Source organism: Nasonia vitripennis, chromosome 3, assembly GCF_009193385.2.
Source record: "Nasonia vitripennis strain AsymCx chromosome 3, Nvit_psr_1.1, whole genome shotgun sequence".
Lineage (NCBI taxonomy): Eukaryota > Metazoa > Arthropoda > Insecta > Hymenoptera > Pteromalidae > Nasonia > Nasonia vitripennis.
The window spans coordinates 20,967,422-20,983,959 of NC_045759.1; the positions used below are offsets into that span (position 1 = coordinate 20,967,422).

The 16,538-nt window shown below is 42.6% G+C and overlaps 3 protein-coding genes across 14 annotated transcripts in view; all 3 read right to left on the reverse strand.

Moving 5' to 3' along the window:
• The window catches only part of LOC100113585 (microtubule-associated protein Jupiter), a 56,104-nt gene extending 50,999 nt beyond the window's left edge, over nt 1-5,105 (reverse strand). For 5 of the 8 annotated variants that reach the window (XM_032597948.1, XM_016983329.3, XM_016983331.3 and 2 more), the window contains exon 1: nt 4,771-5,105. In XM_032597948.1, the coding sequence (XP_032453839.1) occupies nt 4,771-4,823 (53 nt within the window). In that variant the 5' untranslated portion in view covers nt 4,824-5,105. Of the gene's footprint in view, nt 1-226; nt 631-1,725; nt 1,962-4,770 lie in introns of those variants that run through there. The other 3 variants (XM_032597949.1, XM_016983330.3, XM_032597947.1) reach the window with 2 other exon arrangements.
• An 893-nt stretch (nt 5,106-5,998) lies between these two features.
• Nucleotides 5,999-12,047, reverse strand: LOC103315595 (splicing factor 1). Its single transcript, XM_031927802.2, has 8 exons — nt 11,670-12,047; nt 11,171-11,317; nt 10,757-10,832; nt 9,079-9,231; nt 8,889-8,995; nt 8,217-8,817; nt 7,684-8,138; nt 5,999-7,589 (listed from the first exon to the last, which is right to left on the reverse strand). The coding sequence occupies exons 1-8, from the start codon at nt 11,851-11,853 to the stop codon at nt 7,210-7,212; spliced, it is 2,103 nt and encodes a 700-aa protein (XP_031783662.1). The 5' UTR covers nt 11,854-12,047; the 3' UTR covers nt 5,999-7,209.
• A 312-nt stretch (nt 12,048-12,359) lies between these two features.
• Nucleotides 12,360-16,130, reverse strand: LOC100680044 (GRB2-associated-binding protein 2). 5 transcript variants are annotated; one of them, XM_016983321.3, is made up of 8 exons: nt 15,882-16,130; nt 15,174-15,302; nt 14,904-15,096; nt 14,544-14,822; nt 14,192-14,464; nt 13,700-14,122; nt 13,483-13,625; nt 12,360-13,413 (listed from the first exon to the last, which is right to left on the reverse strand). In XM_016983321.3, the coding sequence occupies exons 1-8, from the start codon at nt 15,960-15,962 to the stop codon at nt 13,168-13,170; spliced, it is 1,767 nt and encodes a 588-aa protein (XP_016838810.1). In that variant the 5' UTR covers nt 15,963-16,130; the 3' UTR covers nt 12,360-13,167. The 5 variants fall into 5 exon arrangements, with proteins under 5 accessions (XP_016838810.1, XP_032453821.1, XP_032453822.1 ...); XM_032597930.1 differs by having other exon boundaries at nt 13,483-13,622; nt 15,882-16,129; XM_032597931.1 differs by lacking the exon at nt 15,882-16,130 and adding an exon at nt 15,458-15,656 and having other exon boundaries at nt 13,483-13,622.
• Nucleotides 16,131-16,538: the final 408 nt, after the last annotated feature.

Here is a 16,538-nt window from a genome sequence, read left to right on the forward strand (position 1 = left end):
CTGTCGTCGGATCGGCCTATAGCTTATCGATTCCTGCACGAGGGACGATGTGTCATCGTCGGCGCCATTGTGAGGGACGCCTGCGTGTGTGTAAAACACAGAGCAGAACTCGAGGTTAGAAAAGTCCGTATAAGGCGCGTATGCAGGCGCTAGACCGTATCGTATACAGTGAGTGCTGCGAGGACGACGACGACGAGAGAGAGGCTCTACATACTGTGAGACTGACCTTATTTTGCTCTTCTGCTCCTCCGGACCGGACCACATCTTTGCTATATTATTAAGCGTTTCTATAACTCTGCGAATTCCCCTGCGGTGGAATTTGGAAAGAAAACACGTCTGTCCCGAGAGAGACGAGAAACTAACCCCTGTGCAGCGTTTAAACAAAAAGAGGACTGCCGCGAGTGTTTCACGGGACGAACTTCGCGGCGCTGATACGCATATCAGACAGTGCTGCGGCCGATGCGAATGAAATTTTATACAGAGAGGAGAGACGTAAGTATATATGTATGTGACACACGCGTTCGTTCTCACATGGACCCGCGCGCGAACTGGAGAACGCGACCGGCCGGCAATACGACTTTTCCTCTCGGCGCAGCGCGACACTACATACGCTGCTGCTGCTGCTGCGGAGGAGAGATGTTTCTTTGTATTACATGCGTGCGCGCGTGTGTGTGTGTGTGTGTGTGTATGCGGCTGCTGCTGCACGTAACCGCGCCTACGTATGTGCGAGAGGATGGAAGGAGCGATCGCGCGTATGCTGGAATGAGAGAGAACACTGCGCTAGCGCCGGTAGAGGCGAGGCTGCTGCTGATGGAGATTTTGGTCGGCAATGCAGGGAGTCGCCGCGCGAAGTTTTTTCGGAGGTCTTTTGAGAGAAGTGCGCCGGGGAGGTCGCGGGGATAAGAATAGAGCGGTATAAGCAGTCCGTTGCTGGGTAGAGAGAAATTTTCGGTCTGAGTCACGTTTAGCTGCTCTCCGCGATGGATCGGGGATGGTGAGTTTGAATTGCGTTATACTCTTACGTGACTCACCGGATGAGCGAGAGAGAGAGAGAGATCCCCTGACGACGATCTACGGTGTAAAGCAATTGAAGCCTCGAAATCGGCAATAAAAAGCCGATGACACATTGTCGAAACTCACGCGAGATTGACTCCCCGTGCCGCAATAACAACATCTGTCAGGCCGCGCATATCAACACGAGAGAGCCGATAGATCAGCGTGCAGTCTCTCTCTCTCTCGCTCTCTGTATACCAATAATCCTGACCTTGAATTATGCGACTTAACGAGTCCGCGTATACATCCTAGTTTTCTCTTCTCGCGGCACGACGATATAATGTAACAGCTGTTCGGCAGCAGCAGGGGGCAGCGGAAAACCCGAGTGTTCCTTTCTAGTTCGCTCGCGCCCCCGTTTCGGATATTCTTTTTTTTTTTATTCTTTCTCTCTAGTTTTATTGTGCACGTTTTTCGAATGCGCACGCATTGTTGGCGCTTTTAACTCGCAAACGTACAAGCGCCGTTTTCAACTTTTACCTTTGATTTACGGCTTTCATATCGGCCGCGAGCGAATACCGAATTTTTCCAACGAGAGGTCAAGGAATCCCATTTTCCACCGAAAAAGAAAAACTCATCGCCCCCCGCGCGCGCGCATTCTTATAATCCCGATCATCCGGTCAGTATATACTCTAACGCATTCCCCCCCTACTGCGGCATACCAGCGCTAATTACCCGAATAATCTTCCGGCTAACGGCTTTTCCTCTCGTGCAATTAATCGCTGAACGACGACGACGACGACACTTTGCATGTGCCGCTGCTGCTGCTGCAGATAAGCGCCTCGGAAAAAGCCTGTACACACAGCGGCGAGAGTCTTGTTCTTGCGCCCCGGAGAGAGGACCTTTTTACCAGCGTCGAGACCGGATACGCGGAGAGCTCGAGGCGCGAGTGTGATTTTTCCGAAAAATCGCTGCACACGGTATAAACAAACATCGAGGATGTCAAATATACATTCAGTATTAAAATTTATTATCAATATCCGAGGTGGTAAATGGGTCGGCGCGACAAAACCACTCCGAAATTCATCTGCATAATAATCACACGCTCTCGCGGACGACACGTACAAAAGCGCGTGTATAATGTAACGAGGGGCGATTTGCATATAGGCGCGACGTTGCAATAAATTTCGAATTTAATGTAGTCTGCGTGGAAATACGCGGCGGTGCCTCTATCTATCAGGATTCTTTCGAAGCGCGTCGAGAGCACGAGAGCGGATAAAGTCGTTCCCTGCTTTCTCCCGGCGCGAGAAGCCGGTTATGTTCTCTCTGAAGAAACGGCCTAGAAATGAATATTTTTCGATATAAAAACGGCCTCGCCGTTACGCGTTATTAACCCAATTTACACGGGACTTCATAAATCCAGGCTGTTTTTCTCCCCTTATCTCAACATCGTGTATACACAGCTACCGTTAACAAACGAACGAATAGAAGTTCCCCAAGTTTAAAAAACCCCCAAGCGAGCGTAATCTCTCCCCCTGCATCAGGCTTGCGCAAGCTCGGCTTCGAAAAATCCCGATTTCTCTCCACTGGACATCACGCACGCGTACACACACTGGCCAATTACGATAATGACAGACTGGTCAGCGGACTCGGCTCCCTTTTTTCACGTGCAGCCACGCACGAGAGTGGATACGCGGAATTAAAGGGAAAAGTAAAAAAAAAAGAGAGACGAGGGGAGAGACGCGGATGAGTCACGATTCGTCGTACGCGTATACGTACCTGCGACCACATGTCGCATAGGCTATAGGAGTGTGCCCGGGTAATTGTACGCGGACACGCGAGAGTGACGAGACGGCGAAAACTCCTCGCTGCGAGTGTATTTACGCGAAAGCGAGCTTCCTTGAGGTCTGGACGTGTATATAGAGGCCGAACAAAGGAAAACTCGATACTGGACGCGAGGGGGTATACGAGCGTATATTGTTGGAGGAGTTGGGATGAGAAAAATGATGTTTTTACACCGGTAACTTTGATGCTTCTTCCGTATCGAATTCCAAAGTTTTTTTTTTTCAATCGTCTGAGAAAAACCGGCTAGTCATCTGTGTGCGTCGAGAGGAAAAAGTTCGGCGGAGCTGAAGCGAACTTTTCTTCGAAACTATACTCATTACGATGAAAAGCCGAGATACTATATAGGTGAAAAGGATAGCCGCCGAAGCCTTGATGGAACGTATCCACTTTCAGGCGCGGATTTTCTCCCGCGAACGAACGTAAACAAACGTTTCGCAAAAGCTACAGCGCAAGGTCGTCATACTACAGCGCCTAAACATCGGGCTTGTCGCTGACCCGCTGCAGTCGCTCGATCTTTCCGAGAAAAAAGGCAGGAGAGTCGCAAGGACGTCGCGCAGGTATAAGAGGTATAAGGACGAGAGACAAAAGGAAGAATTTAGCCGAGCGAGAGAGAGAGAAGCAAGCAGACTTCCTTCCGGAATGACGAGGTCATTGGCTCTCGTGCGCACGTATCGACTGCGATGAGCTGTCCTGGTTTCGCGGAATTTTTCGACCGTTGCGCTTTTATTTCGAATTTCATTTCTTCCATCCGCACGAGCTGTGTGTGCTACGCTTTACGACGCCTTATCTGCATTTGTTTTATCTATGCCTCTCTCGACGCTCCGGTATTCCACGTTCAAATTTATAATCCGTTAAATTAATACTGAAAAAATGCAGACAACGATGCACAAGTACTGCAACTAATTCAGCGCAGTTACGTTTCTTATCTCAACAATTGACGTTGACCGGCGATAAAAAAGTATAGCCGCGAGAGCTGCATCGCAAAAAAACCGTTTTCGTTTCTAAAATTAGAAATTCCCCGCAAAGTCGACGTAGCTCTCACTCTCGTAGCCAGTAATTTCAAATAAAAGTCTCTCGCGCAAATTATTTCGAGCCGTACTCGTGTATAGACAAAGGACTCACTCGACATTCCCCCCGGAGCGAGAGCACGGTATGCAAAAAGATCAGCCTGCGCCAACGTTTTTGTTTGAAATTTGGAAAAGAAAAGTTCCCTCTTTTATACTGCAGCTTATAGTATTTGTTTGCAATGTTTCGAAACAGCGATACAATGTCTTATCGAACTCACTGCTACAGCAGCGCGTGTAACGAAAACAACCGACACCCCCAAACGCGGAGAGGTCGTTCGATTCCAGCATAAAATACCGGCGATAGCATAAAGTAAGTACTGGTAATAAGCATTCCTGCAAAAAAAAAAATGAAACTCGGCCTCTCCTTCCTACCTCTCTCGCTGCGCGGAAAGGGAGGTTAGATCCATCTGGTTGTATCCGGTTCGAACCAACAGCTCGCTCCGCTCTCGCACACCTACCTATAAGCAACGAGCGCCTACTATACACACACACACACACACACACACACAGACGCAGTCGCCGCAGATGGGATGCACACCTTTCTCGCCCCTACCTCTGCGCTTCTTTTTCTGCACCCGCTATGTGTCCTCCTATCCGAAATGAAGCTTTCTCTTTCGCTTTGCCGATAAATTTCCCAGCGATGCCATCCTCGCAATGGCACTACCCCTAAAGCCGCTCCGTTTTCGGCTGTGACTGTCCCGGAAAATGATGCGCGCGAAACGACGAGGAATTCACACGAGAATTGAGAAGAGTAGAGAAGAGCACACGACGCTCGCAAAATGACAGGTGCCCGCAACCACCATCGCGCGCGTATATATGCCCCTTGCTGGCTAGCGTCGAGTGAAAATAGAGCTGTGTAAGTACTCACTTGCTGGAGTTGCGGTCCATGTTCATTCCTTTGAAAGTTCCAGTGGACGTCATCTTCAACGGCTATGCGAATGAAAGAGCTGCTGCTGCTGACTCTCGGTCTGCTGTCTGGGAAATTCGCGAACGAATTTGCGGGGTGCGAAACGCGCGCGCCAGTAATATGGACTATACTGGAGAGAACGACGGACGACGTCTGTGTGTGCGAGGAGGAGAGAGAGAGAGAGAGAGAGAGAGAGAGAGAGAGAAAAAACCGGCGGCTGCTGCTGCTATGCCTCCTTTGTGTGTACACAACGTATATATGTGCAGCCGCCGACGACGAATAGAAACAGCCGCCGCACGAGCGTAGGTAGGCGCGCGCAGCGCCAATAGCATCGCTCTGTCTCTCTCTCTCTCTCGCACTCGGGGCGAACTTCGGCCGGCTGTCAGGTGACCGATTCAAGACGGTCAGCTGTATATCGCACATATATGCTTTTTGCAGCTTTGCAAATTTATGTGCGTGAAGTTTTGGGGTCGGGGGATGCAGTAGAGTTCGTGGAAAATTATAGTCTACTTTTCCGAGAAATTGCGTGATGCGTATACATACGGGTAATTGCTTCGATTATTTATTTACCGCGGTTTGCCAGTCGTGCGGAGGGTTGAGTTTATTGATTGCGTTTTCGCCGAGCGCTGATGGCAGAAAGTTTCGCTTTCCAACGCGCACTACACTCTTGGATAATTCATATTCGAGTTAATGCTCGTAAATAATACAATTTTGTTGAGCGAAATTAACTTTAATGATCAATCGTTCGATAGATGACAGCCAATGACGGTCATTTTTCAAAACACCGGCCACCCTCGTTATACGAACAACTAACAAGCTAACGGCGCGAAACGAAATTACAAAAAGAAAGCCACCGATTGGTGAATTCGTTTGCCTTCAAATTAGAATTTATCCCAAGGTCTCACTAACGAGATTGATCAACACAGACGTAAAAATGTTAATTTATGTCGCTTTGTCTTTCAAATTAGTCGAATGTAATAGATTCTTCGTCCCTGATGCGGGATGAGAAACCATTAGCGAACAAACGCGCGCTCGTATACATGGGCGTGGACATTATTGCACAGCTATTATTGTACCCTGTTGCTACGGGTGATTTTCAAAAAGTCGCTTGACAACAAGTCTTGGTTCGCGAGATTGCGCCGACGCATACGAAGCGAACATAATTTTATGAAATAAAAAGTTTTACTTGTATGATTTTCTTATTCAATTTATTGTGTGATAACACAAAATACAGAATGCATCGAGTCCTTGGAGGGATTTCGTATTATATAATTATATATACTATTTATATTTTTCTATTTAGTTAACATATCTCTTCCATTGCGAATGAAAATTTCAACACGCTTTTATCAAAGCATTGTCTAATATTTATGTATAAATAGTTTCAATAACCTATCTTTTTCGAGTGTCGTATAGCAAAGTAATAATTGCATACTGACATCCCCCTCGGCATGAAGTTGATTTTAAAAAAGAATACGAACGAATTTGCAATATTCAGGAAATTACGATCGCAAGTATTTACAAATTACACCTCAAAAAGGCATATGCATTTTTATTTGCCTTATTGGTAATTCAGTTACTTTTGCACATTGTCAAAGATTGAAAAAGCAAGGGTCTTTAAACTTTAAGGAGAAAACGTTCACAGTAGAATAAAATAATCTACAACGTCAATAAGCGTTCTGTGTACTCTTTTTATATTTGTTTACCTAGCGTTTATCTTACAGTCGATCACACACGCAAAATTTTAATTATTGCAAAAAATGAAGAAAAATAAAGGTTTGTCTAAATATTTGCTAAATATTGTAAAGTGAATCCCTTTGACTTACTGCTGGGACTGGGATTAATTTCTTAAATTTTGAATTAACGATTTCACTAAATTTATCTCATACAAATTATAGACCATAAGACAAACGTTTTAATAAATTAAATAAATAACAGTCTCGGTAAATAGTTTTCCCTAGCTTGCACTGAACGACTTATTCCACCATTTAAATCCGAAGTTGATTCGTCGTTTTGAAAATACATTCATGCAGATTAACCCTAGTTAGAAACAATATAAGAAAATCCCAGTCCCCTGTTATCCACTCATACGACGCTGAGTTTTTTACAACATCATTGTCACACATTTTTTATCTATCTTCCTAAAAGTAAATTCCTAGATCTATTCTCGTCGGTTGTACACGGTGAATCTTTCGGTGCAGATCTAACGCAAACTTTGAACTACATCTTCCTTTCAAGCAAAATCGTTTCTCCATTCCACAACCAAACAAAAAAAAAGACACCCAACAACTAGAAGGCTCCAAATTAATTCACAAAACCATCAACCGTGTACTAATCCGCGTTAAAAGAACCTCACGTTATCTATCTGCGTTGCCACATATTCTCTCTTCCGGATGTCGACTAACTGGTCGGTGGTGGGGGCGGGGGCGGTTGCGCAAGTAACGTTGGTAGATTCGTCAGGTCAATGCCTGGAGGTGCGGGAGCTGGCTGTTGAGGTGGTGGTGGCACCGGCGCCGCTGGTGGCCAGCCCATGGGCTGTTGCTGAGGGGGCGGTGGTCCCCATCCTGGAGGACCTTGTGGTGGATAGCCAGGTGGTGGGACTGTGCCTGGTGGTGGAGCTGTGCCCGGAGGCGGTGGTCTCATTGGTCCCGCAGTTTGCTGTCCAGGTTGCGATTGTTGCTGAGGTTGCTGAGGCTGTTGTGGCGGCGGTTGTTGCCACGGTGGAATACCCATTGCTGGTGGAGGAGGTTGCATCTGTCCAGGTGGGGGAGGCATTTGACCTAACAAATAAAATAAAAACATGTTTTAATACTATGAATAATAAAAACAAAATAATTTTTTGTTATTTGACTAAGTTTGAGTAAATATACTTACATTGCATCTGACCTGGTGGCGGCGGTTGGCTACCACCACCTCCGGGTGCCATCCACGGCATCAGCGGAGGTATGCTTGACGGTGATTGAGAAGATGCTCCTGGAGGAGGTGGTGGTGGCTGCATCACTCCAGGCGGTGGTGGCATGCTCACCGGCTGTTGGCCCCATTGCATATTCATGTTGTTCATACTATTCATGTTATTCATGCTGTTCATGTTGTTCATGTTATTCATGTTGCTCATACTGCTCATGTTGTTCATAGTGCTCATACTATTCATGGTATTCATGCCTTGCATGTTATTCATGCCATTCATATTACTCATATCAGGCTGAGACCATGGAGCTGGTGCCATTCCGGGTGGTGGTGGTGGCATCATCGGAGGCGGACCGGTTGGTATCATATTTTGCGGTGGATGAGCTGGTGCTGACATCAAAGCACGCGGCTGTTGTCTATTGCTAAAACAACAGTTTTTTTGTTAATTGACATTAAAAAACAAGTCAACCAATAATATGCAAACTATTTAAGCAACTTACTTATCAAATAGTCCAGGGTAATTGGGATTCGCGTTGGACGTCGATCTATTTTGATTATTGTTCTTAGAGCGATCAGGTGGTGGACCTTCACCAAGTTCTGCCATCAACGACATATACTCCTCATCTATCTTGGCCTTATCGCCAGCTGCAGTAGAATTAGCAGCAGCTGGACCTCCCATTCCAGGTCTCTTGGAACGACAATCGCGAGCTATGTGACCGGCTCCACCACAGCTCGAACACACAATATTGTTGGTGACATTAGGCTTGTCAGGACAGAGCCAAGTCTTGTGGTCACTGGCACCGCAGTTCGTGCAGCGTGGGCCATCGTTCTCGCGAAGAGTACCGTTTAACAATGCAAGTTCCCGCAGTTGATTACGACGCAGGTCATTCTGACCTTCAGGTACTTCAACTCCTTGGCGGATAATTTCGTGAATCCTCTCAACAGCTTTCTTCACTGCTTCGAGATTATTAGCAGTGATGTAAGCGTGCAGAGGCTCGTCTTCGCCAGGCAATGGCTGTCCATCTTTACGACCTACTTTGCCCTCTTTCACACTTCCTTTGCCTCGAATTATGATTTTAGCGCCAGTTTCTTTCTCCATTGCTGCAACACAATTTAAAACGTTAGAAATGAACTAAAGTAAGCTGTTATAGAAAGTTTCTTTCCATACTTACATTTTAAAGTATTACCACGTGGCCCAATAAGCAATCCTACAAAATTGATGTCAGGATGCTCTTCTTGCGGAATCATCACCTTGTCGTGGACTCTGATAATTGGAGGCCTAAAAATCGGAAGTAGCAAGTTATTAAACGGATTATTTAAGATTTGTAAAATGCATCTTTTCTACAAGAACGAATATCTTGCTTGTAATCCGGTGGTGGCTTGAACTCCGGATTGATTTTCAAGATCTTCTGAATAAGATTGTGCCGTTCTTCTTCCAATTTCCGTCTAGTTCGATATTCTCTCGTATTCAACCGTTTGCCATCACTGCTGTAGATTGGTTCAGGGGATGGAGATCTGAAAGAAAAGAAAAATTGTTCCAAATCTAATTGCATAAAAAATTTTACTTGTGTACAAGCAATCTGAATCTAGTGTTTTGTTTCTCAAGTGAACAGTAATATTCAAATTTTTTGCTACTTTTACATTATTATTGTAATAATAAATGAACTTTCATCTATACTTTAGAATCTTTGAGAAAAACATTTGTTAAAAAGTTCTTTTTTAAATCAGAAGCAGTCTCTTTTCTGTACAGGAAATTCTTTCAAAGTCATTTGTAAATTTCCATGATTATCCTTAAATAAAAAATAATTCCCTAAATCTTTGCTAGCAAGAAAAAGCTTAGCAGAGATTGCTTATTAATAGTCGGTAACCAGCGAAGTCTGCAGTGTATATGCAGAAATGTTGCTCAGCTGCTAAGGTGCTAAGAGAAATAAATCCTGTGATTATTAAGAAAAATTAAGTCTTTTAATTAGTGTCAGCTGTTTTTTCGTAATTGTACAATGCAATGCTAAACTAAACAAATAATAATTATTAAGACCTAATGGAGTAATAAAATCTTTTCATTAATTGTTGAACCTGAAAGTAATGTTAACTTGAGCTGTTATGTAACTGAAGATATTTTCTTCGAAATAGTTATTTTCCTGTAATACTGACGCGATAAAAGTTTTCTGTTAGTCAAGCCTGCCTAAAATCACAACTTTTCTACATAGATTCATTAAAAGTAGCTGAAAGAAGTTTTTATTCATTTGTTTATGATTAAAATTTCATCATTTGATTAGGCCTCTTAATGAAAAAAACGTCACATAAACTTCCTTAACAATACACTATTGTGCTTTTTTGATAGTTTACAGAAGTATTAAAAATTTTCTAAAATCTAGAAGTCTAACCAGTCAAACACTGCCAACAAACTTATGAAAATGGAAGCAATAATCTGTTACGTAATATTATATCTGCTAACTCATATACAAAGTCATAAATATAAGGTTGTCAATCAAAAATGTTTAACTGTTAAATTTACTTATAAATAGTTTGGATTGCTTTTTGAGATTATTGAAATTATGATTTATTATAACTATTAAATGCGAATAAAAAAAATGTTTTCAATCAGGTGAGTGAATGCATTGACATTAAATTTATTAAAATAATTGTTGATTTGAAACATCATAATTTCAATATTCAAAAGCAATAAAAACCAATCGCTAAGTTAAAAATGCTAAGAATTTACAAAATCTTAAGTACATTATTAATATGATCATTTTTATTGGCAGGGATTGTCATTTTGAGAATATATAAAAGTAATAGATTAGATCAAACCAATATTATCAATATTTGTCTTCATCGATGTGTTGAAGGCTTGCATATTAATTTTACTCCTGGTTGAGAATAAAATTTTTTGAGCATCCCACATTATTCACTTGGAAGGCATCAGAGTTAGAAAATCTAATAGAGCCCCCGAGCTGTGGGTTGCTGAGATTGGTCAGTAGATAGGTAGATTTTGTAGATATAATGTTCATTATTGTTGGTAGATAAGTTTTGTTCAAACCTTTCCTCAGGATTAACTGGTATTCCAAGATCTCCTGTACGTAGCTTCCTGCTGATTTCCTCGATCTGTAGTTGAACTGTAAACCAACGGGTTAGAGGGGGGCGGAAACCCCAACAGTTAGACATATTGACAAATAACCAATAGACAACAAAGTACAAATTTTGTTCTATATCGAGAAATAAATTTTTTTTAGAAAATGTCAGTGATATTATTATCTTAAATGTTAAACAAGTAAATTTAGAAATCTTTCTTTTGCAGCACTGTACCTTACCTTCTTACATCAGCGCAAATGCATTTATTTTAACGATTAAAGTTTCATAAGCGTATGTACTTAAGATTCCAAAATGTTAAACAATCATTGATTAAAATAAGCTTAGACTAATTAAGAGCGTAGTGTGGAGATAGGATACTTACATAGATAAGCCTTTTCCTGTTCAGGTGTAAGGTTGGTCGGCAGAACAGTTGGCATCCCAGGAATAAAGGTCTTTTCGTGCTCGCTTCCTCCCCATCTGGACTTTCTGCGCTTCCTGCGTTCCTCCCTGGACAGCTCCTTGTCCTTGTCTACAAGACAAAATTAACATACATCATTACAAAACTCATTACTCTTGACCTCAATAACCAGCTTTCATTGAAAGTACTGTCAACTTTCACTCAAAATCAGCTCAAACAGCTTGAACAAATACACATCACGGTCACGTTGCCAGGCACTACAGCGTGCCTTCAAGATAAGTACACACTCCAATAAGCTACTCGCGCGCGCGCGCGACACACATAGGTACCTATTATCTTCTCTCAACGCAATCGATAAGGTCGTGTCCAAACTTTTCGCTGAACAGTCATTCTCGCCAAGCTGCTCAATGGGGCCCTCGAAAACTCTTTCGCTTCGCATGAGGAAATTAGAATGAAAACTCACCATCGGCCTCTCGTTTCTTGCTGGACGAGCTACTCAAGCTGGTCCCGTTGGCGATGGCCGCGGAGACGGCGGCGGCGGCAGCGGCCGCAGCCGCCGCTGCACTGGACACCGATGAGCTCGTGCCCTGGGCATTCTGCAGGTAGCTCGGGTTCAGCAACGACGTAAAGTTCCGCGACTGGTTCATCGGGGTTTGTTTTTGCACTACTTACGTACACTCCACTTTACGAGAGACGCAGTTGCGAGCGCGATAAACTCGAAGTGATAGAGAGAGAGAGAGAGAGAGAGAGAGAGAGAGAGAGAAAAAATGGCGTAAACTCGTGCGAGAAATGCACATGCACTACCGACATGAGATGGCAGCGAACTGAACTAGATGTTCGCAGTCCGATACTCCGATGGACTATGCTACTGCTGCTGACGTCACGCGCGTTGGAAGTTCCGGAGTTTGGTACGCGTGCGCAGACAACAGATCGCAGTGACATCACCTATTCTAATTTCTAATGTGAGTATAGTATAAGTTCGGTATATTTACCAATTGTAAAAGTTAATTGTATTTATTCGCGGCTTAACTATGATAGTCACTTTATTCCCTGAAAAGCGGGACTAAAGTAGCTTTTTATTCCCTCATATATTTTTTGTCTCGTAAATAAGGGATTTTTTAAATTTTTGAACAAAATTCAGATACAGACGGTTCGTAGATAACTATAAAATGTGCTTTATTTATTAATTTTACAAAATTAAAATGTAACTTTTGTTTTTAATTATTATACATTGCATTGATATTCAATTTTATTCAACAACTGTTTGAATATTTTTGTTTGTTTATATGTAACAAGAAACGAATACATACGGGGTATTATTACAGTGTAAAACGTACGTATATTATTAATAGAAAAATATATAAAATTTGTGACAGTGAAAAAATACTCCAATCTCAAATGGCAAATACCTTCTGGCGTAAGAGAACATTTCATTAGAGAAGATCACAAATTGCTGATACAGTAATACTATACGATAGTCATGTACAAAAAACGTTTTTACAAGATTCATACCCATCTTAAAATAGATGCACGGCTTGCAAAAACAAGTTTAGAGATGTGATAGCCTACCAAGGTCCACTGATGATTCTCAACAAGTAGAGCTTTTTTGTGTCCCTTTTTATTAATTATTTTTAAATCCTAGTCAAATTAATTTTATTAATTGAATACAATTTTTTGGTCCGTTATTTTTCGGTGATACAACTAATGTAACGTTGATAATGATCATTTTTCAGACTTTTTACTAATTTTAACAATTCATATATCTATCACTTTGCTTATAAATTCTGTAAGGTAACTACAGAAGACAAAATTTGATTTCTCTTATCACTTCTCATAACGATAAATCAATAGTCTTCTTAAAAGTAATAAAGAAAAAATTTAACATTAAAGTTCTCCTGCTTTGATTCCGTTGCAGAAGATAACTGTGGAAGCACTTGTGGTTTTAAGGATGACAGCGTGAATCAAGTCAATTCATCAGTGCACTGCTTTCTCTCTTCTTCAACCCTCTGTCTTGTACGATTAAAAGCCTCGGTTTTTAGGAAATCAACGGTTTTGTAGACGGTCGTGGCTAATGGGGATGGCGGGGACTGTATGGCAGAATTGTTCAAACTTTCGGATGCCTCCAAGTCTAGATCCAAGTATTGTAAGACCAATAAACGACGATTTGATGCTGGTATAAAGGTGTCATTATCTTGATAGTAATATATCTATGAAAACAAATTATATTTAGAAACATGATCTTAATTGTGTAAAAAGTTTAATTGACTGTGAGATACCTCTTCTTTCTCTTCAAATGTATTATTTTCATCATCGGATATCGAGGGATTTCGCCCTTTTTGCATTTTCGTCGTTAGAATAGGACTAGGAATTGGTTTGACTTTCCCCTTGCTAGGAGGCGAGGCAACTTGTAATAGATCTGCTATGGCGAATAAAAAAAATTCAATTAAATCCCACTCATAGGAAATTGTCAAGGCAAGAACACGATTACTTTACCTTCAACAGATGGCTTGGCTAACGGCGGTTTTAATTTTCGATTTATACTAGGTGGTTCAGTATGCACCTGTTCATTAGAATTGCTCTCCTTATTAACAATGGTAGGGGACAATTCATTGCTTACGTTAGAATCACTAGTTTTTCTTCCCGGTTTTAACTCTCTATAAACTAATGGCGGTGGCGGTGGTGGCACGACTATTACAGGCACTGGATTGGCATTTTCCTTATGCAAAGGACTCGGAAGATTCGTATAGGTGGCCGACGATGTGTTCTCTAGAACTGAATGATCGTGGTTGTCAAAATCGTAACGGAACACGTGATCGTCGGGATTAGTAGAAACTGAAGCAGTGTTTAACTGCTTTGGCAATTTTTCCACTGCATTTTTTTCCACTTTCACTGGTGTTAGGCGAGATTTTTGATGACCTAGTACAATTTTGAATGATATAATGCATCTTTAGAAACATGGCATTTTAATAGAGTAAGATTAAATACCTGAATTGTTTAAGTCATTATTAATAATCTGTAGGGCTGGAGTCGAGGGTGTGGTTGGCTTGGAGCTTTCGGTTGCTCCATCTAGATTTAAATAATTGTGACTTGGACTTTCAACAATCATGCGGGGTGGCTTTGGAGGTCTTGGTGGAATTGGTATTTCATCTGCAGTAGGTGGCTTGGCTGAATCAACAATTCTGAGCTTCCCAAATCTTTTTTTTACACTCCAGGAACCAATTCCTGCATTGCTTGGTTTAAAACCTGGCTTCAAGTCACCTAGAGGTGTGAATTGAAAATTGTTTTATCAATTCTTCAGTTTAGTTTTAAAAAATTACCGACAAGTAAGTGAACAAACCAGGTGATGGAAAAGTGTCCCAATGTACATTTGGTAAAGGAGGAACCCATTCATCGTCTGTGACAACACTTTCTGCATCAGTTGTGGGAGATCTCGGAGGAGATGGCACCAATCTTCTAGTAGAATCATAATTGTCAATGGCTTGTGCTGTTGATGAACTAAGAGAACTTGTATCATTGAGACGTGGTCCAGAAATACATTCACTTATAGGAATGTATGGACCAGACATGGAACTGGTCGGAGAAATTGGAGGAGACTCTTGTGTCTCAAATGTAAAAACTGCAAAATCAGAACACCAAATAATTAAATTATGATATGAAGGACAAGCGAGATAGCAGTAGTAAGAAAAAAATATCTCACAATTACTCTGGCACTGTTGGTCTTCATCTTGTGTGTATGCCTTTAACCCACAGACTTGGCAAATGGCATCCACCCATTTATTCATATCAGCCTCACTTTCTGCCACAAGGTAGTAGATTCTCTTTGGAGTCTTCACATTGAACATGTATTGGTACTTTTCCTTTCTGTTCTCAAAGCTCAGTCCAGCATCGACCTGATGGCAGAGTAAAAGAGCATTCAAAATGCATTTGCTTAAACAGTACTGAGCAATGATGTTGAAAAAATAAGAACCTGTTCACACTGATCCAGATCGATCCTGCCTTTGAGCTTCCTACACCGCCTGTCCGTGTAGTACTCCAGAAAGTATTGTCCCGGCAGTTCTCCGCTGTGCCTCAGCGTGAACCATCTTTGTCTCCATCTCTACAGTGGAAGCATAAAAAAAAGTACGTTTAAGTCAGAGTGGCAAGAGCAGCGTTCCATTAGGGAAAAAGCATAATAAAACAATCTCAAAGACAAGTAATTCAAAATCACTTGACATCACGCCTAAAATAAGTCGCAAGATTCAACTGACTAACAGCATCTAAAAAAAGACCTGATCCTCGCTCTATGCTCACTCACACGCGCACGAACATATACCGACAATATCCCCCTATCAATTATCTATAATACAAGTCCTCGCGCCATGCGACCTCTCCCCGCAGAACCGCAACAACACAAAGCAAACAAGAGCCTCCAAAAGCTCGCGGTGAAAAGAAAATCTTCCTCGCGCAGTGCACTTACGACAAAGCAGGCTCTATAACTCTCACTCTCGGCGCGCGCGCGAGTATACAACGTCGCGTGAATCACCGAGTGCACGCGCGAGACGCGCCTGACAACAACAGACACCCACGCACGAGTCTCTCTCACGTCGCGGGGGAATGCCAATAACCCATAGAGAGCGAGCGTATAAAGTAATAAAGAAGCTACTATAGCTGCAATTAGGACTAGTCATAGACTCACCGCTTTCCAGAGCTTGGTGGGCGGCGACTTGATGAGCCAGCCTTCGTGCACGACCTCCTGGTTCGTCTTGAGGGCGTCCATCACTCTAGCTCCTCTTCGTCATCTCGCTCGGACTGCTGCTGCTGCACGATGTGACGGCTCTCTCGCGGTGGAGTAGTATATAGTGTGCAGGCGTGTCAGCTGAGGCTATCGAACCTATACCATGTATTACCATCTCTCTCGCTCGCTCGCTCAAACTCTCTCCCGCGCCGCTCTTCGTCGTTTTTTCTTTTCGTATGTATACATATATATATATATATAGGTATACACGAGAGCGCGTCTCTGCCTATGCGTCTGTGTGCACATTGTATACATACACTTAGCATGTGTCGCTCGGTTCGTGGGACCGTTTTCGCGGAGAGTCGGCATTTGGGACGCTTTTTTACTCGGAAACAAGGGAGGAGAGCAGCAGCCAGGAGCAAAACGGGTCAGTGCGAGTTTTCGAGTGAGCTATTTCATGGGTTCGCGCGATGTCAGCTATATGTATCGGCTAATTCTCGTGTGTTATTTTTTAATTTACAATTTATTGGATCGAGGAGTCGATCGGCTATGTAAGTACTGCGTAATCCCATACATATAGTTATGATATATGATACGTAAAGGGGAAGTGATGCGAGC

Bases quoted from the DNA above. Each gene is read 5' to 3' on its own strand.
- LOC103315595 (XM_031927802.2), bottom strand. From the start codon at position 11,853: ATGAACCAGTCGCGGAACTTTACGTCGTTGCTGAACCCGAGCTACCTG. The intron at 10,833-11,170 runs GTAAGTATCCTA...GTTGGTTTACAG, and splicing joins ACAGGAAAAGGCTTATCTAT to TTCAACTACAGATCGAGGAA. The intron at 8,996-9,078 runs GCAAGATATTCG...TCCGATTTTTAG, and splicing joins AAGCCACCACCGGATTACAA to GCCTCCAATTATCAGAGTCC.
- LOC100680044 (XM_016983321.3), bottom strand. From the start codon at position 15,962: ATGGACGCCCTCAAGACGAACCAGGAGGTCGTGCACGAAGGCTGGCTC. The intron at 14,123-14,191 runs GTATTTAATCTT...AAATTGTACTAG, and splicing joins TAATGACTTAAACAATTCAG to GTCATCAAAAATCTCGCCTA. The intron at 13,414-13,482 runs GTATCTCACAGT...TTGTTTTCATAG, and splicing joins CATTTGAAGAGAAAGAAGAG to ATATATTACTATCAAGATAA.